The 21,445-nt window shown below is 33.2% G+C and overlaps 1 protein-coding gene across 1 annotated transcript; it reads left to right on the forward strand.

Moving 5' to 3' along the window:
• The first annotated feature begins 171 nt into the window (after positions 1–171).
• LOC148941783 (uncharacterized) lies at positions 172–21,103 on the forward strand. The gene is made up of 2 exons (XM_089103341.1): positions 172–526; positions 19,564–21,103. The coding sequence occupies exon 2, from the start codon at positions 19,627–19,629 to the stop codon at positions 20,005–20,007; it is 381 nt and encodes a 126-aa protein (XP_088959467.1). The 5' UTR covers positions 172–526; positions 19,564–19,626; the 3' UTR covers positions 20,008–21,103.
• Positions 21,104–21,445: the final 342 nt, after the last annotated feature.

Raw genomic sequence — 21,445 nt, forward strand, 5'->3', positions numbered from 1 at the left:
ATAATGCAATGCTTTCATTCAATTAACATATAATAATACTAGATATATATTTAATTACCCTAAGGTAATTAAACTTTGGTAGCGTGCCTTAGGCAATGACCGGACTAATGAGGCGTACCAACTGGGTATGTTCGAGGGACTAAAGATAGATCGTAGAGAGGTTGGCTATAATGCAATACTTTTATTCAATTAACATATAATAATACTAGATATATATTTTCTACTGGGACTGGCTGTCCCAAGTAGACCACAAGTCTCGGAAAACTACAATAACATATAATAGAATACTTAGACACTTACAGTGATCCGACAAGATTCCAAGGTATTTCTAAAAACAACGGACCAGAGGTCAATCCGGCATAAAGTTAGTATCAGTCTACCCTTTCCCATAAAATGTATCTTTTATACATTTTTATCAACCACACCTTCCTTTAACCAACCGACGCAATAGCTAGGAAGTGGTGATTTCTCAATTTCCCGTTAAGCAAAACTTGGCAGGATATATTCCTTGTCTTAATAAAAAGTGGTATTTCTAAACTTTGTATTTGCGTCTTAATATATTTTTACTAAATTAATAATTATCTAAATTAGAAAGCTTTACCAAAATACTTCCCATTTAAAGAAGAATTGTCCCAATTCTCAATATTTTACTTTTAAAACAACTTAATTTTGTTTACAGCTATTATACTGCCATCTTTGGGTCATTATGTGCATATACCCTCAATGGGTTTCCTTGGGGTCATGTTTCTGGTCCAATATAGGCCATGTTCTTTTTTGTCGAAGGATTTCAATTTAAAATTCATACTTGTTTCTCTTTTTCTCTGTCTCTAGGACTGAAAAATACTCTTTTTACCCTTCTTCATATGCATTTTCTGTTTTAACTTGACAACAAGAAGCTTAAATATAATATTAGTGGTTCTGCTTAAATTATATTTCAAGTTATATTAGAAAAGCTTATGAGTTATTTGAGTTCAAAGTTAATTCCCATAAATAATCTAGTTTATCAGTGTGATATGGTTGATACACAGTTTATTTTTCGCTTTAGAATTACCTTGGATAAATTACACATAACATTTTTGGTTTTTTAAATTTTCACATATTTTTCCAGCACAAAACATTTTCACATGTTTCAATAATATAATCCATTTGGGCTATGTAGCACATTCTCTAGGCCTAAATTAAGTTCTGATTTTATCTCACTTTCTGGTGAACTTATAGTAAAGTCTGTAATACTGCATACAGTTTCCAAAATATTAGTTGATCAGGTATGGTTTGGTTTCTGATGGTATGAGATGTTAGTATCAGGATACATTTGAAGTGGCTTCAAAATTTGTTACTTTCCAAAATGCGTCAAAAAATGATTGAAAAAATGGATCCGAAAGGATGTTACGAAAAATTTGATTTCCAAAAAAAAGCTAAGCTTGTATCTAAAATAAATATTCACATTAGAATACACATAAAGCATAATTTGTTACCTACATATAGTAAAAAGAAACACTCAAAATTTGTATATATCACTGCATTCTTTTTTTTTACGAAAGTTAATTACTTTTAATTACTTTCTCCTCTTTTTACTCTTAATATATAATTATTAATCACTGAACAGATTGTTTCACAGTAAAAATATATTTATACGTTGACTCAAAGTCAAATATTTACATATAGCATTAAATCACTAGTTAAAACTTAAAGTATTTAAAAACATATTATATATATATAAGCATTGTGTAATAACTTAAACAAGTATTTTTTTTAAGTCGCAAAACTAGATAGGATATTTAACTACTGTTTAAAACTTAAAGCATTAAAAAAATAAAACACAGTATAGACTAGCATTGGAATTAATTCCAATTAGTGTTTTGTTAATTGCTTATAAAGTATTAATGTAGAATACTTCTTGAATAATATAAAAATAAAAAAAAAACAAATACTCAACATATTAATTCACTATATTTACATGGATAGTTTAGGTTATATACATATACATATATATATATATATATATATATATATATATATATATATATATATATATATATATATATATATATATATATATATATATATATATATATATATATATATATATATATATATATATATATATATATACATATATATATATATACATATATATATATATATATATATATATATATATATATATATATATATATATATATATATAGAGAGAGAGAGATATATATATATATATATATATATATATATATATATATATATATATATATATATATATATATATATATATATATATATATATATATATATATATATATATATATATATATATATATATATATGTATATATATATATATATATATATATATATATATATATATATATATATATATATATATATATATATATATATATATATATATATATATATATATTAACCGAAGTTATGCTGATACATAACTTAATTGTTAAAAACAAATAATAATTATGTACCCTAATAATTTATTTAATCATTGCAATATTTATTCTTTGTACAACTTTTAAATAAGCCCGTCAAGACTTTTATCCGATAAGTCTTAACTGCAATTTAAAATAAAAAAAAATCTTCCCTAACTAATAGATTTATACACTATAATTGAGAACTGTGATTAGCCTCTATATAAGGGCTTGGCAATAGTTCATATAACATGATTTTGCTATTAAAATTTACATATTTACAAATTTTTTTTATATGATAACAATTCCATATTTATAAAGATTTTTCATAATTTATTTATAACTGTATATATTTTCTTAATTACATTAATACAACTATATAACTTTTCCGTATATAACTGTATACATTTTTTTTATCTTTGTTTTACAACTTTGGTTCTATTTCGAACCCCTTGTGTCATTAACTGTCATTAGCTTACTATATGCCTGTTTGTTTATTAAGACTTTGGAGCTTTTTAATTCTTTTCGAATTTTTCGAGAGACAGCTTTATAACGTTTTTCTCTGTAATCTCGCTTTTTTCAGCTTTAATGTCCTTTTGAGATAAGGCTCCATTTACAGCTTAGATCTGATAAGCTAAAAATTTTTGCTGTTCACCTTTTACCTGTTAGCCATTATCCATTGACTCGTGCCTGTACTCTAAAGGTTTGCTTACAAGGGCTGCCTTCTGGTAGCTCCTTATATCGTTTCCAGGTCCTCTTGTCATCAGCTACAGCTAATAGGACTATTATGAACCTGCACACACAATAATTAATTATTTATAGTATTGCCACACTTTTTTGATTTGTGGCCACAGTTTTCTCTTTGGCTATTCTTTTATCAAACAAAGTGGCCCTTCTGCAAAAAAAATACCGTGCCTTCATGGGTCACAGTAATTTATTTTTTTGACATACAAGTGACAATGATTATTGTCACTTTAACTTCCCAACTTTTAGTGGTCTTGTCTTAGGTTTCGACTTCAACTTAGGTTCTTAAGAGTATTATGTGCCTTACTTTTAATTTTATATGCCATGCTAGTCATTTTTTTTCGAAAACGACTCCCACATAAAAGAGCAATTTTTTTCCCTGTCTACATGGAGCATATCTCCAATATTTCCATTAATCTTGGCCCGCGATAACCACTGTAACGGTGGCTCCGTAGTATTAATGCTACTTATTTTGTACTTATTTGGTACAATTTTCATACTAGTTTCGTTCGGCGAAGATCAATAAGTGCGTATAACAGAGTTTAACTGACTCCAATCAGTTTCTTTTCCTTTTAATTTCGTCTGGCTATATTTTCAACTTTAACACTTCTCCTTTTTTTATTCTTTACTTCAATTAAGCATATGGTTTTTTTTCAATTTTTTATTACGTTTTTTCCAGTAAGATAGGTATTTTCTAAGCCTATATTTATATGTTTCATGTTTTATTAAATAACTTTTACAAGTTTTTATGCTAATTGCCCTTCTATGGTCAAATTCATTATCTCCTTATTTTTAAGGGGGGGGGGTGTCTAATTTTTGCAACCTGTATTTTTTTGGCTTTATTCAAATTTTTCTGTCAAAAAGTGTTTGTGTTAGAAAAGTACTGTATTTTTTCAGCTGATTTTTGTAGAACATTTTAATTGAGTTTTGCCCTACTTTTGCTAGTTCTCATTTCTTCATAAAAATGTACGTTTTTACGATATCCTGATTTTTGAAAAATTGTGTGGTTATCATCGCAAACTCATATTCTTTATCTACGGTACTTTACACAAAAAATAATGCCTAATTCGTGCCAAATTTTGTTTAGAGATAGGGGTTATCAGTTCCGATTGTCGTTTCCCTTTTATCTTTTATTTTATTCGCGTCTGGTCTTATCCTCAGTTTAATTTGCGCCTTAGTTTTATATAGTTTTATATAGAATAGTCAGCTCAAACCTTCTCCAGTTTGACCGATATTTCTAATATCAATTTGGTTAGCCTGGTGGATCCCCCCCAATCGCAAGACGCTTAGCAGTTTTTTTTTAAATGCCAATGGTCCTGTCATTGGTGTCTTTCACCTGCAATATCCTCGCCCTGGTTGTTTCTGTTAATGGTGCGTCCTGAATGTATTTAATATGTGAGATTATTTATACCTGAGAAAAACTTTGTTTTCTACTCTGTTATACTTTTTAAATTGTGACTCATTTGTCTACGGCTTCTTATTTATAAATACTGTCCTTATTTGGTAAGCGTTTAATTTATTATATCTTCTACTATTTATAACAAGATTACAGCTAGCTTTTATATGTCGCGTGCACTTAATGTAAACTCTTGCTGCCTTTCCCAATATAATTATTTTTAAATTTCTCCACAACAATTTTTTTCAAATTCGACTGAAAGTGTCACCTCAGAGAGTCAAAGGTTAGTAGATGCTTCGCATTTACTTAACAACGAGAGACCAGCAGTGATTGAGTTCATTCCAAATTTGCTAGCTTCTAATGACTCTATTTCAGTAGACTAACCTCCTTCGTTTTTTTTTAATTATCCCCCAAAAAGTATATATTTTTTTCAATATACCTATCAAAAGAATCGTCTTTTAATGTTGGTTCTGCATATGTATAATTCAATTAGTTTCACTACACCATTTAAAAGTTACGTGGCCTTACTTATTTTCTTTTATGGAACGTAATTCTTTTTGACAAGTCTTGTCAATACACCATTCGCGAAGTTTTATTTCGTCCTTGAGAAAAAATTTTTGCAGGAAGCTATGATGTCACTTTAGATCGGAGCTTATTTCTTTTCTGGGAACTTACGAGTATTTAGGCTAAAAAAATTTTTAAATTTCTTTTCTACGTGACGGTAGTAATTTTTACTGGCGAAATATAGTTGAAGGAAAACTTTGATGTTATTTACATACCGATTAAAGGAAAGAAAATATAAATATTTCTTTAGAGGCTTTTTACTCGTTTTGTTAAAATTTCAAAAGGTCATGTAGGCAAAATTCAGGATCATCTAGAGGGAGAAGGAGTGGAGGTAGGTATCTTACTTGCATTTCTTCATCTCTCTTACATTTAATGGGTTTAAAAGAAAGTTTTTGTGGATAATTCAGTAGGCCAAATTCAATATTTTCTTAGACCTTTTTGAACAATCTAAGTTGGTAAAATAGGTTAGATTTTCAGAATTTTTAGTGACCACAGTATATTTCAATCATTGTTTAGTGCATTAGAATTGATAACCACTGGTAAAGGACCAGAAGAAATGTTTTGAAGTTATTAAAAATTACTTACTGCCTGAAAAGTTGGCAAAATCAGAGAAAGGGCTTCTAATTATTAATAATTTTAAAATCTCTACTTTAAACACAACAAAACATGTTTGTTTCAAATCAAAAGTCAGCATGGCTTTAAAAATTAATTAATACAAATCATACTTAGAAACCTGATTTTCTCAATTCTTTTAAAAATAACTGCAGATAAAATATTGTTTGCAAACTGAACACCGATATGCAAGTATGTATGGTGGTTGTAGACTTTCCAGGTCCAAACTGGAAGTGCTGATCTCCATTTTGTGGTCCTTTAGCCAGAAAGAGCAGTATCAAGCTAGGGACCAGTTATCCTTTCCTTTTGCATGCTCTTCTTGCTTACCGTCCCCAGATTTCTTCAGGTGCTCATTTAAAGCTGGACCAACTCTTGCTGAACTAAGTCACTTCACTGACCCCCTATCCCAATCCAAATTTATTTTTATTTATTATTTTTTTTCCGTTATAATTGTCTTATGTAAATTTTAATCGGCTTGGGGACACACTTGTTATGCCCGTCTTTGCCTCATAATCCAATTTTCGGACTTAAAACGTTTTTTTTTATTTTTTATAGTACTTACGCGTTTTCCGTGGTCTTTAGAGTGTGGTTCATAACGCCTTGAATCCGAGTGTGGTTTTGTTGCCAGGTCTATTATCTTTAATCTTTGTTTCTCCTGATGTTTGGCCTTTTTCATAAGTGATTTCGCTACTTGTGCTGCTGACGAAGGAACTTGTTGCTGTCCTTCTGGTTTCTTTACTTTTCTCCATAATTTCTCTCTTAAGGAGGGTTTTCTTAACGATGGCCCAGGTTTAGTGATATCGGTTTCTGTAGAAGAATTATCGGTGTCACATTCTGTTAGCTCGCGTCTGGTAGATGGCGTTTGGTCCAAAAGCCATTTTTGTGTTAAGACTGTAGGTGAGTCTAATGTATGAAAATCAGATAATTCATTGATTCCTTCCAATTTGTCTTCCTCTTTGGGTTTCACCTTTGGTTCATTATAATTTAAACCATAATGTTGTGTTTGATGTTTTTCCTTTTTAGCATGCAATGAACAATGATTATTCTCTCTTGTCTGTCGTTGGGGTCTAGTTTCTTGTAGTGACTGTTAAGCTACACACCCCCACCTCTCTTCCCAACCGTTTCGCTCGATGAATATGTCATAAGCTTCACACGGTCTTCTTATAAATACTGTATTGTTTCCTCTATTTCTTCGTCCTTATACTGATGCTTTAGAAAATATGTTAAGTTATTTGGTAGAATTTTTACAATCCAGTAGGGCCTATGCCATTTCGGTTTTAAGTTTTTTGTTCCTTCCAGGTTGGTTTTGCATAAGTAAACCAAGTCTCCTAAACAGTAATTTGTTTTATTTTTGCTTGTTTGGTCATATTTTTCTTTTTGTTCTGTTTTCTCATCTTTCAGATTGTCTTTAACTTGTTCCATAGCTTTTTTCATTCGCATCACCATTTCTTGCTTATATTATTCTTGGTTGTAACATATACTATAAATCTGTATTTCATCTAAACAAATTCTGGGAACTATTAGATGTTGCAAAGAAATGGCGTTTCTTTTAAGGAACGTGAAAAAGCCGTATTTATTGCAAAGACTACAAATGGTAATTGTTCATTCCAATTTTCTTTTTCCTCTCTTGCATGTATTCCCAGCAGGTAAGCTAATTCCCTATCTTTACGTTCAACCTTTCCATTAGCTGCTGCCATATAAGACACTGTAAACCATCGTTTCACACCCAGATATTCTGTAATTTCGTCTAATAATTTGGCTCTAAAGCATGGCCCATTGTCGCTAAGTAAAACTAGGAAAAATTCCATGTTCCAAAAATAGGCGATTGACCAAAACTTTCGCAGTGGTTTTTGTCTTTTCGTCTTTAATTGGAAAAGTGTATAAGTATGAGTTAAAATGGTCGACTACGGTTAATACGCACCTGTTTCCTTTCATGGAAACTGGTAAACTTCCTTCTGATCCCCAAATGTCTATTGAAATTAATTCTCCTACCCCTGAAGGGGTGGGGTAGAGACCTAAGTCGGCCCTAGGGGTCTTTGGTGGCGACTTTTGTTTTTCACACTCTTGGCAGCTTTGTATGAAAGCTTTTACTTTTGAGTACATTTTTGGACAATAAAAATTTCCTTTTAGCCTCCCCATAGTTTTTGCTTCTCCCATGTGACAGCCATTCGTTCCATGTGCCATCTGTAAGATTTTTACTTTCGTCAAGATCAAAATTATCTAAGTCCTTTAAAAAATGTTTAAAGTGCTCTGGCAGTTCCGTTCCTTTCGATAAAAAGGATTTCATCGCTAAACGAAAATCATCTTTATCTTGATAATTCGAAATATTTTTATTAGATATTATTTCTAGCTCTTCACAGTTCATTTTGGATGGTTGTTATCAAATTTCCTTCCGTATCTGGATTTCGTGACAAATAGTCTGGTAAAATGTTTGTACGGCCCTTTATATATATTGGGTATATAAATATGCTTGCAGATCTAGTATCCACCGTGTAAGCCAGGCTGAAGTACTTTGCATCGTATGTAGACAAATTAATGATTTTTGGTCTACGCGTAAAATGAATTTTTTCCCAAGTAAAAATTGTCGAAAATATTCTGTAAAAACTACAACTGCTAAACATTCCCTTTCAACTGTCGAATATTTCCTTTCTGCCTCCGACAGTGACCTGCTGGCGTATTGGACTATTGATTCTACTCCTTCAGAATTTATGTTTAATAATATGGCTCCTATACCGCACCCCGAAGCATCTATTTGCAAACAGAAGTCTTGTGACAAATCTGGTAGTTTAAGTATTGGTGCCAGTAATAATTGCCTTTTTATTTCATTAAGCGCTTGTTTTGCGTTCGCTGGACATTCGAATCTACCTGATTATTTCAAAAGGTTTGTCAAAGGTTGCACCATTGTTGCGTAATATTTAATATATCGTCTGAAATATCTCAAAAAACTACAAACTCATTTGCAGCTTTTTTTATCTTTAGGAGGCTGTAAATTTTCTATGGCTGTAAATTTTTTTGAATACGGTGAAATAGTACCTTGGTTTATCAGGTGTCCAAGAAAAACTAATTTTGGTACCACTATTTTTAACTTTTCTAGTTTTAATTTTAAGCCTGCTTTTCAAACTTTTCCAGTATTTTTCTAAGTCCGACCAAGTGGTCTTCCAGGTTTTCATTAAACAAAATTACATCATCTAATTAAGCCAAGGTATCTTTTTTCCTTCCTGGTTCGTTATCTTTTAACATCAAATTGTTTAGTTAACTCAAAAAATTTTGACTAAATGATAATCCAAAAAGCATAAGTTCAAATGAGAACGTTCGTCCGTCGTTTACGAATATTGTTGCTTTATGCTTCTTTTCTTCATCTAAAGTGATTTACCAATATCATGCTATTAAGTCAAAACTAGTGTAATATTTTGAACCTCCTAGCGAATCTAAAATTGTATCAATTCTTGGTAACTTCATCACACCGTGACGGCATTTAGTACTCTAAAATCTATACATAATCTCCAGGTGTTATCTTTTTTCCTGACTATTACTAGTGGAAAACATCAATCGCTAACACTTTCTTTAATTATTCCCTGATCTTCCATTTACCTTATTTGGCTTTCTAGTTATGGTTTTAAATGATAAGGTGTTTTATACGGTGATTTTCTGATTGGAGGGCCCTCTGTTGATATCTTGTGAGTGATTAAGTGAGTTAATCCGTAATCCGCTTTGTGTCTTGTGAAAGTCCATTTGAGATCTCAAAGAAAATTTTCAACTCAAGTTTTTACATTTTCTGGTAAATGTTTTAAATCAAATTGTTGCAAAAAATCCGTTTCTGACATTCCATACTTTTCTTGTGGTTGCAATGAGGATAATTGTTCGTAGCTAGTGAAATTTACGCCTAATTCTGGACTGTTTAGATATTTTATTTCTGAATTTGAAATCTTTTCCACTGATTCAAGTTCTATCTGGTTCAGTCTTACTTTATTATTACTTAGATTTGAAATTTCTAAGCGTGCTAAACTATTTCAATTTTTATAACTTGGCTTTTCATGAAAAGCATGGAGTATTCTTTTATGGTGTATCCTCCTATCATCATTTCTATGGTTTTAAGCGTTCCTTCTACTGTGATTGATTTCACTAGAACTTGAGAAGTCGTTCCCCCTTATATTGTTATTTTTCCGCTTATTTTTAGGTTCTGATTCAAATCTTCACTTTCGTTATCTGTTGTTATGCAAATTTGCCTTTTATTTCCATTTGCCTGGTTTATGGTTATTGTATCAGATATGGGTTCCCATACAATCCCATATTTTCTGATGGCATCTACTCCTAGAATACAAGGAAATGGTAGCTGCTTGCATATAATCACTGTTACCGTTATTTCTTTATCCCCTATGCTAAATTTAAATGTACATTCTCCTAAAATTGTCAGCCTGTGCCCTGTCACTGATGTTAGGGTATTCTGGCATCTGCTTACGCGATTTTTGACACTAGGAGGAAACCTCTTAAAAACTTCCTCTCGAATTAATGATTTAGATGCACCTGTATCTAGTAAATTTTGAAAACACTCAATTTTAAAACAAAGCAAAATCGGTAGACTATTATTATTTGCTTTTGTATCGCAACATTCTAAACTATATAGGGGTCTTTGTAAGGAAACAGGTCTGTCGACCCTTACAGCCTGGTTTCTCCGTTTAAATGCCCACTGTTTTGCCAAAAGTTTCTGGGGTTATCCCAGTTTTCTTCAGCGTTGCTACTTTGACCCTGGGTATTGTTAACCGTTTGCTTCCTAGGCCTAGGCTAAATTCAGGAATATTATTAGGTGTTTGCCAAGTATTATTTGTTCCATCCCTTTCTAAACTCTTGCCCCCCTACGTACTAAACTGGTGTTTTATTTGTTACGTCTGGTTTTCTTTGGGTATTTTATGCCAGCAATCTGCCGCATAGTGATTTGGTCTGCCACAATAATAGAAATTGAATCTTTTCCTGTATTACTTGGTAATTTACCGTTCCTCATGGGGTCTATACCTATTTCTATATATTCTTGATCTGCAACCATTTGCTCTATAATTTTCCTCGGGAGGAGGAGGTGGGTGTTCATAATACTTGGTATTCCAAGTGATTAAGGATCTAATACCATGGGGTTGGTCGTCAAATGGGGAGGGGTCAGTCCATGATGGGAAGGTTTGGCCTTCCTCGTGCCTTTTTGGTTCACGATTTGGCTCCTCAAAGTTCACCCTCTTCTGTCCCCTTTCATATTTTATACTTTCTTGGGCTCCTGTGTTATTTATTGACATCTGATCAAACCTTTTCGTAGCCTCGTCAATTTTTACCTCTGTTTCGACTAGTATTATAGTCTGCTCTAAATTTTCAGGTTTTCGTGATAATATTAGTCTTAATAACTTTTTTGGTAACCCTTGGGTAAAATTATGTAGTTGTACTTTCTGTACTGTCTAGGCATTTCCGCCTTTCTCTAATTGTAAGCATACGGATCAACAAATTTTGTCTGCATATTCCCTGATACTAGTTGACGTATTGAATGTCACTACCTCTGTTCTTAGCCTCTCGGAGATGCTTGTCTCTATGAATCTTGTTTAAAAAAATTCAATTAGAGTACTGATGTCATTGGGCTCTTTTTCCTTAATTGCCTCAAAATGTTTAAGGGCGCTTCCCTTTTATCTGGCTGCAACGCATTTCTCCTTGACCTTATCCTCAAACGCTTCAGTTAGTTCGTCGAAAATTTTTAATTTTTCGATAAACTCATCTACGTCTGAATTTCACGCGTATTCTGGTATAATTTTTGCAATTTCAAGTACCGTTGATAGGGAAGTCATTTTTTCCTCTGGTAAAGCCATTTTATTTCAGTCTACTATTTTTATCTAGTCCTCTTGACCCAGTTTTTCCAATGGCTACCAGTTGTTGTAAAGTGTATTTATGGTATTTGGGTGATGTTATCGTAGATGCCTTTATTTCTCCCTCTATAGGGGAGGTAAACTCTGGCCCGAAGGTAATTAAACTTTGGTAGCGTGCCTTAGGCTATGACCGAACTAATGAGGCGTACCAACTGGGTATGTTCGAGGGACTAAAGATAGATCGTAGAGAGGTTGGCTATAATGCACTATTTTTATTCAGTTAACATATAATAATACTAGATATATATTTTCTACTGGGACTGACTGTCCCAAGTAGACGACAAGTCTCGGAAAACTACAATAATACATAATAGGATACTTAGAAACTTACAATGATCCTACAAGATTCCAAGGTATTTCTAAAAACAACAGACCAGAGGTTAGTCCGGAATAAAGTTAGTATCAGTCTACCCCTTCCCATAAAATGTATCTTTTATACATTTTTATCAACCACACCTTCCTTTAACCAACCGACGCAATAGCTAGGAAGTGGTGATTTCTCAATTTCCCGTTAAGCAAAACTTGGCAGGATATATTCCTTATCTTAATAAAAAGTGGTATGGCTAAAATTTGTATTTGCGTCTTAATATATTTTTACTAAATGAATAATTAACTAAATTAGAAAGCTTTACCACATTAGCTACTTTTGGCTATCTTGGCAAGGGGTTACCTTAGGAAAATGAAAGTCTCAATGATGGGCCTACAGGCTAATATATGTCCAGGGAAGGTATTTTGAAATACCTACCTCCACTCCTTCTCCCTCTAGAGGTCCCTGAAATTTGCCTACATGACCTATTGAAATTTAAACAAAGCAAAATTTTACCTTAATTTTCAGTTATCAGTATCTTTTTCTCTGTCTTTAGTTCTGAAAATACAACTCCTGTTACTTGAGTAAAATTTTAAGCTACATTAATGTTTTTTTTTCTTCAAAATTTGGGAATTGTATTGGAACAAAACAGGTTTTCTTTACAAGGTACAAAACCTTGTAAAGTGGGATTGAGCAAATTTGTGAAGCTGAAAACAATTTTGTTGTACTTAATTTAGGCAGAAGATCTAATTTCTAAAGTTTCAGTTTTATGACATTCAGATGTTTAAGGGTCATCAGATGTCAGGACCCTTTAGAGGGAGAAGGAGTGGATATAGGTACTTCAAAATACCTTTCTGGGACATACTTTGGCATGTAGACCCCTCCTTGGAAGTTTCATTTTCCTAACCTAACCCCTTTCCAAAATAGCCAAAAGTAGCTTAAGCAGAATTTTACTGTGAAATTGGCAGCAACTATGACTTGAGTTGTTATTTCAATATTTTCGTTTTTCAAATAATTTTACTGTCTGGTCAGATTGGTGTTCCTGGCTAAATGGTTGACACTCTGGGTTGGGAATCCTTTGTCCAAGGAGCACAAGTTTAATTCCTGGCATTGCCAGTTTATTTGGATTGGGATAGGGGGTCAGTGAATTGACTTAGCTCAGCAAGAGTTGGTCCAGTTTTAAATGAGGACCTGAAGAAATCTGGGGAAGGTAAGCAAGAAGAGCATGCAAAAGGAAAGGATAACTGGTCCCTAGCTTGATACTGCTCTTTCTGGCTAAAGGACCACAAAATGGAGATCAGCACTTCCAGTTTGGACCTGGAAAGTCTACAACCACCATACATACTTGCATATTGGTGTTCTGTTTGCAAATAATATTTTATCTGCAGTTATTTTTAAAAGAATTGAGACTATCAGGTTTCTAAGTATGATTTGTATTAATTAATTTTTAAAGCCATGCTGCCTTTTGATTTGAAACAAACATGTTTTGTTGACTTTAAAGTAGAGATTTTGAAATTATTAATAATTAGAAGCCCTTTCTCTGATTTTGCCAACTTTTCAGGCAGTAAGTAATTTTTAATAACTGCAAAATATTTCTTTTTGTCCTTTACCAGTGGTTATCCATTCTAATGCACTAAACAATGATTGAAAAATACTGTGGTCACTAAAAAGTCTGAAAATCTAACCTATTTTACCAACTTACATTGTTCAAAAAAGGTCTAAGAAAATATTGAATTTGGCGTACTGAATTATCCACAAAAACTTTCTTTTAAACCCATTAAATGTAAGAGAGATGAAGAAATGCAAGTAAGATGGTCCTTCCTTTTGCCTGAATAATGGATGCATGGACAAGAGTGTGGGTCATGAGATATTGCTGATGAATGTACTGAGGGATGAATGATTTGCAAGATTGAAAAATTGAGGGTGATTGAGGACAGAAGTAATATTTTGTGATGTGTTTGTGTTATACTTATATAGTATTAAGTATTTTAAATTTAATTTTCTTCTCTTTTTTTGTCATTGCCCTTGTGCTTTAGTGCAATAAGACTTACTTATGTCAATCTATTTTTTTTAAACAAACAGGATTTCTATATTTCCTAGCTTCAATAAAAGGGGACTTTCTTTGGATTCTTTTCCATCCAACTAAAAGCAGTAGGGGCAGCATCAGGTATAAGTGACCTTCCTCTTAGTCTACATACACAGGGGGAAATCATACAGCTCTATACTAGCCTATAATATACCCCCAACTTGCTTACTGTGCAAATATATAGCCCAAGTTATAAGTTTCCAATGTATTCTGCCACCTGCTACTTGCTTTCCAGTTTGTATTTTGTCACAATTGATTAAATTAATAGGTACTGGGGTTGGGGGACAGATTGAAAGTATAAATGGAAAATATGTGATTTTGAGACCCGGAATTCCAAGGGTGGGTAAAAACTTGCAAATAGACCTCTGGTATGAACAAGTAATTTGTAAGAAATGTATATCAATTTAAAGATTAAAAAAAAAATCTAACAGAAAATAAACAAGACAAATGAATAATTAAAAGTACCCTTTTATTACCATTTAATGAATTGCTACATATACAGATTACCCTTAAGACTGAAATGAACAAACCTAGAATTATGTATCTGTTTTCTTTAGACAGAATAAAGGAGCAAACCTCCAAGCTTTGACAAATTCAATCTGACTTTTGGCTCCTTTTCAAAGGGGACTTTCTTTGGATTCTTTTCCATCCAACTAAAAGCAGTAGGGGTAGCATCAGGTACAACTGACCTTCATCTTATTCTACATACACAGGGGGAAATCATGCAGATCTATACTAGCCAATAATTTACCCCCAACTTGCCTAATGTGCAAATATATAGCCCAAGTTGCATATTTCTAATGTATTATGCCACCTGCTACTTGTTTTCTAGTTTGTATTTTGTCACAGTTGATTAAATTAATAGGTACTAGGGTTGAGGGACAGATTGAAAGAATAAATGGAAAATATGTTATTTTGAGACCCATAATTCCAATTTTGGGAAAAAACTTGCAAATAGACCTCTGGTATGGACAAGCAATTTGTGAGAAATGTATATCAATTTAAAGATTAAAAAAAAAATCTACAGAAAATAAACAATACATATGAATAATTAAAAGTACCCTTTTATTACCATTTAATGAATTGCTCCAAATACAGATTACCTTTAAGATTGAAATGAACAAAGCTACAATTATGTATCTGTTTTCTTTAGACAGACTGAATGGGCAAACCTCCAAGCTTTGACAAATTCAATCTTACTTTTGCCTCCTTTTCAAAGGAGACTTTCTTTGGATTCTTTTCCATCCAACTAAAAGCAGTAGGGGCAGAATCAGGGACAAGTGACCTTCTTCTTAGTCTACATACACAGGGGAAAATCATGCAGCTCTATACTAGCCTATCATTTACCCCCAACTTGCCTAGTGTGCAAATATATAGCCCAAATTATATATTTCCAATGTATTCTGCCACCTGCTACTTGCTTTCCTGTTTGTATTTTGTCACAATTGATTAAATTAATAGGTAGGCTACTAGAGTTGAGGGACAGATTGAAAGAATAAATATAAAAAAATTTATTTTGAGACCCAGAAGATTTCTGGTATGAGCAAGTAATCTGTAAGAAATGTATATCAATTTAAAGATTAAAAAAAAAAATCCTACAGAAAATAAAAAAGACAAATGAACAAATAAAAGTACCCTTTTACCACCATTTGAAGAATTGCCCTAAATACAGATTACCTTTAATATGGCAATGAACAAAGCTACAATTATGTATCTGTTTTCTTTAGACAGACTGAAGGGACAAACCTCCAAGCTTTGAAAAATGCAAGCTTACTTTTGTCTCTTTTTCAATGGGGATTTTCTTTGGATTATTTTCTATCCAACTAAAAGCAGTAGGGGCAGCATCAGGTACAAGTGACCTTCATCTTATTCTACATACACAGGGGGAAATCATGCAGATCTATACTAGCCAATAATTTACCCCCAACTTGCCTAATGTGCAAATATATAGCCCAAGTTGCATATTTCTAATGTAATATGCCACCTGCTACTTGTTTTCCAGTTTGTATTCTGTCACAGTTGATTAAATTAATAGGTAGGCTACTAGAGTTGAGGGACAGATTGAAAGAATAAATATAAAAAATGTTATTTTGAGACCCAGAAGATCTCTGGTATGAACAAGTAATTTGTAAGAAATGTATATCAATTTAAATATTAAAAAAAACTTCAGAAAATAAACAAGACAAATGAATAAATAAAAGTACCCTTTTACCACCATTTAATGAATTGCCACAAATACAGATTACCCTTAAGACTGAAATGAACAAAGCTACAATTATGTATCTGCTTTCTTCAGACAGACTGAAGGGGCAAACCTCCAAGCTTTGACAAATGCAATCTTACTTTTGGCTCCTTTTCAAAGGGGACTTTCTTTGGATTCTTTTCTATCCAACTAAAAACAGTAGGGGCAGCATCAGGTACAAGTGATCTTCCTCTTAGTCTAAATACCCAGGAGGAAATCATGCGGCTCTATACTAGCCTAATGTAACAATATACAGCCCAAATCATATATTTTCAATGTATTCTACTGCCTGTAATTTGTTTTCCAGTTTGTGTTTTGTCACAGTTGATTAAATTAATGGGTACTAGGGTTGAGGGAGAGATTGAAAGAATAAATAGAAAATATATAATTTGAGCTATAGATTTCTATATTAGGAGCAGTGCTTCCACTATGTCAAATTTTTCCGGAATTGTCGGATTTTTGGCCCTCTTGTCGAAAAAAAAAATAATAGTGTCAGACGTAGGAATTGTGTCGGATTTTCAGTAAAAACAACGGATATTTGCCCGATTTTTAATTTTTCTAGATTTGTTTTCTATTTTTAACTGGACAAGGAAAAAATTTATCACTAGCTTAAGAAAGGTGAAAATTTTGAAAATTTATACATGTATCTTTGCTTCTGCTTCTAATTTGGGATCTAATCTTAGGAAAGTTAAGGTGAGACTTTTTGCCATTATAAGGTTAGACAAGAAAGATCAAATAACTGGGCTTGCTATTCTCAACAAAGCAGACGAGAGCTAGACTGCTATGGCCACTCATCGGTTCATAGTTTTGAAAATGTGAAAACATAGCGCACCAAAATGAAGTTAGTAATTTGGGTCGTGAGATCAAAGAAAGATAGTAGAAGAATGGCGGAATATAGTGCTTTTTGATCTTCCAAATGTGACAGATGTCTGTGATTCTTGGCGTAACGTGGCTTCAATAAAAACATTCAGTGAACCTCAGAGGTTCTCAAACATAGTCGGCATTGTTCAGTACCTTTTGACCTTACCATTTTCGAATGCTATTGTGGAGCGGTTCTTTTCAACCTTGAAAGATGTTAAAACAGATCATAGAAACACACTCAAAAGCGGGACCCTTGCCTCAATTGTGCAGGCCAAGTCTGGCACGAAAAGAAAGAGACATGTGTCCCTTGATTTAGGAGTCGATGCTCCGCTCTTAAAATTACTCAAAATTGTAAAAGCCAACACGACAGCAGAGGAGTGCGTTCAGTGTAGTTACAAAAAGTGATGTTAAAAAAAAATATAAAAGTTTGCTTTTTATTAGAGGAAAAAACATGATTTTACGTGAATTTTTTAAAATATATGAGATTAAAAAGAATAAAAGTTAATCTGAATAAGGTGCGATTTTTTTGAATGGTAAAGATATATGTTACCATTGATGGAGGAGGAGCCGTAGGACAGACAATGTAAAATCTGGTCTCGTGAGAAAAAAAAATTTCTATGCGACGGAATATTGTCAGATTTTTGGTTGGAGTCGGAAATTTGTCGGATTTTGGACCAGTGTGATGTCAGAAAAAATGTCAGATTTTCTGGGGTTGGGTGTCGGAATTTTCAGACTTTTTAAACAGACCAGTCGGAAATCTGGTAGGAACAAAATGGAAGCACTGATTAGGAGGGTTGGAAGACAACAGAGCTGCATGTAAAATGTTTAAGCTATAATTATTATGCAAATCATGAAGGGTCACTTTTTTAACATGTGTTCTTCTCTAGGCCTACAGGTCCTTCTCGAGGCTTATACCACAACAAGCACCGTGTACCCTGAGAAAAAGGAGTAGCAACAAGCGACATATACATAAGCACATGTTATTTAACGACAACTTCTCTAATGCTTAACTATGACCCCCTCAGAAATATTTACAAGAAATGAGTAACAGATAATATGAAATTTAAATGGTAATCAGGGACAGGATACAGGCCAAAGAGGGCAAAAACAGGGCTAAATAAATGGAGTTCAAAGATAGATGGTGATTTTCTAAAAGAATAAACAGTTCCCTGGCTGGTTTATGACTAAATTAGCGATAGAGAAGCTAATGAAGCAACATCCAAGTCGGTATCTTCAGTCATGACTTCTAATGTTTGAATATTTTGCCAATATTTGCAATTTTGCGGTTCGGATACGTGTGAACATTCTCCTTAAGGGGGTTTTCCGCCGTCTAATTGTTGGCTAACAAAAATTTGTTTGGACAGCGGAAACAGAATTGTTAGCTAACAGAAATAGTTAGCTCACAATTTGCAGAAACATGATATTGGGCAGAAAATTCAAAGAAAAATTCTGACCAAGATAGTGTTGCTGTGAGTTTATCTCAGCTTGATAATACCCAACTGATACGAAGCTTTGAAATTCAATCAATAGAATATTTCAATGTTCATATCTCATAGAAAAAAAATATAACTATTAATGCCAGCAAGTGAAACAAAAACACAAAACATTTTATTAATTGGCAAAGTACATTGAATTTAGGCGAAATTATAATACCAGTGCTTAAGATTTCCTAAAGTAACTGTTTAGTGCATTTACATAAATTATCCCATGTATGGAGGAAGTGGATCAACCAAGTAAAAACTATAATTTGATTGCTTTAGTGAAATCGTTAGATTTTTGATCATATCAAATTACTATGACTACGTGACAATCTTGTTGTTTTCCTATTTTTTCAACGGAAGAATGGATTTTTTTTTTCAATGAGATTACCAGAAAAGATATTTCTAATAAACTAAAAGGGGAAAGGAAAAAAAAATAAGAAATAGCAGAAGTTCTCGATTCTCTATCAATATTGTAAGCATAAAAAGTACCCATCTTTCTTATTTTTGAATATTTTGCTTTAAATTCCCCAACAATTTCCTTCAATAAGCATTCGATTTGTTAGAGAAATGTTCTAGCAATGTTAGCTAACAATTTTTACTTGGACGGCGGAAAAACGATTGTTGGGAAAAATGTTAGCGAACAGTTTTCTGTTGGACGGCGGAAAAATCCCTTTATTCTCCCTATAGGAAATCCCATGCGTTTTTCCCAAACGTCTGAACTTACTCTAAGGGCGACCGTATGTCCTAGTGAGTTTTTTTTTGTTTTTCGTTTTTTCTTTTCTTTTTTAAATGAAGCAGCTGAGAAATTAGCAAAATTTTCACTAAGAAGTGTATTCTTATTATCCTTAGATTCACGTTTAAGGAATACAAAGTAAAAAGAAAAACTTGAAGAAAACAGCACCAACAATATTAAATGTTAGAAAAAGTTATTTTGTTTTTCATCTTGCTTTTTCGTTCTAGGAATATGAGCAGATTTCTGGCGTGACTGTTGCCCCTGCAGGCCTGTTTCTAACCCCAAGTGGAATGCTTGGTGCATCTCCTGATGGCATTGTATCAGCAGAAAAGCTGGTGGAAGTCAAGTGCCCGTATACTCAAAGACTGGATGGTGTTGTTGCCAGTGCGAATACACATATATCAAACAGTTACCTGAAGAAAGACAGTGCCAACTACTATTACCTTGACCGTTCTCACCCTCTTGGTAATAAATATTACAACCAAATCCAAGGGCAGCTATTTATAACTGGTTGGTGGTCTTGTGATCTTTGTGTCTGGTCTGAAAAGAGCACATTAATATTGGAAATAGTGAGAGACGAATCATGGAGTGAAAATATTTGTGCTCTTGAAAACATCTATGTTTACGTCTTTCTTCCAGAATATTTGAAGAGAATATCTGCTCAGTGCTAGTGAAAATGTTTCTGGCGTTCCCTTATCCCTTAAGTTTCATAAGATCTGAGCTTCTCATATTTTTCTTGTTGGTCTTAATTTTTATCTACAATCATTCGTGGCTAATTTAAGTCCTTTAATATGAGCTGAAAATAAACTTAAGAAATTTTGCCCATAACTTTCTTTTAAATGGTTTTTTTGGTTGGCTTTAGCGGCGTAGCCAGGATTTTGTTTTGGAGGCGGCTTGTCAGTCTACCTAATATGGTAGTCATGAAAGCAAAAAAAACAGTATCGATTGTAGTGGCGGATCCAGGATTTACGGTGAAGGGAGAGGGACAGGCAAGAAACCACTCTAAAAAAAAACAAAAAAAAACTGAAAAATTACAAGGGGGCAGGCCGGGCCGCTTCCCTCCTGGCTATGCCACTGGTTGGCTCTAAGGTTTTATCCTACATAAACGCTACTAATATTGCCAAAACTATTATTTCTGTTATTATTGGCTACTCTTTGCTACACCTAATCTGTTGTATTTAAGAAAAGCAAGCACCAGACCAAGCTTTTGAGAAATTGATTTTGAAGTTGACTTGAAACTGTCAATTTTAATGCATAGATCAAGCTTTTTGTTTGTAACTTATATCCATTGCATATGAAACATCCCAAAATGGAAAGATTAAAATGGTGCGTCCTTTTATTTCAAAGTTTCATGTAGAATGTCACCACAAACAAACGCCTGCTTTGGTTGAGCTGTTTTTTTAACTTAACAGGAATAGTACAGTTAAGCAAACATGGCTATAAAGGTACTCTCAAGTCAAAAAGTCAACAAAATAAAAAAAAATTTTCAAATGAATTTCAAGTAAGTGATTGGAAAAGAAGTCTACCACAGATGGGGTTGGTGAGGCCGCAGCAATTATTGGATTCTGCAAGTTTACCAATGAAGCACATAGCTGGAAGATCATAGAAGCTTTATGCCTTAACTGGTAGGGTATTTTGTCAAGAATTCGATAGTTCTTGATCCTCTCTATGCTCCTTTCCACATGTACACGAGCTCTAGCAATTTTTGTGGTAAACTTAACTTGCTGTTCAGTAAATTGACCACCAACATGAAATGGAGGGATGTTAAGTACAACACCAGGGGGCATGATATCCTGAATCGTGAATCCTTTATCTGCCAACACAAGATCTCCTGGTTGGCACTTCTTCAAAATTCAACTTAGACTTGTAATTTCTTTATCACTCACGCTGCCAGGATATAAACTGCTAGCAAAAATAATTGCTCCATTAGGTGCCAAGCCTACCAATCCCTTCACAGTATTTCTGGACTTGTAATGGGAGTAAGTTGCTTTTTACAACTCCATATTTCCCCTTGGCACATCAATCTCAATCCCAGTGCCATCAATTATCAATGTACGGTTTGGAAAATCACTAAAAACAGCAGGTAAGGTTGTCCTATTCTTCATCACT

Source organism: Artemia sp. Qi Xiang Cuo, chromosome 17, assembly GCF_049724085.1.
Source record: "Artemia sp. Qi Xiang Cuo chromosome 17, ASM4972408v1, whole genome shotgun sequence".
NCBI classification, from domain to species: domain Eukaryota; kingdom Metazoa; phylum Arthropoda; class Branchiopoda; order Anostraca; family Artemiidae; genus Artemia; species Artemia sp. Qi Xiang Cuo.

Coding starts and splice junctions, on each gene's coding strand:
- LOC148941783 (XM_089103341.1), top strand. CDS start 19,627: ATGCTTGGTGCATCTCCTGATGGCATTGTATCAGCAGAAAAGCTGGTG.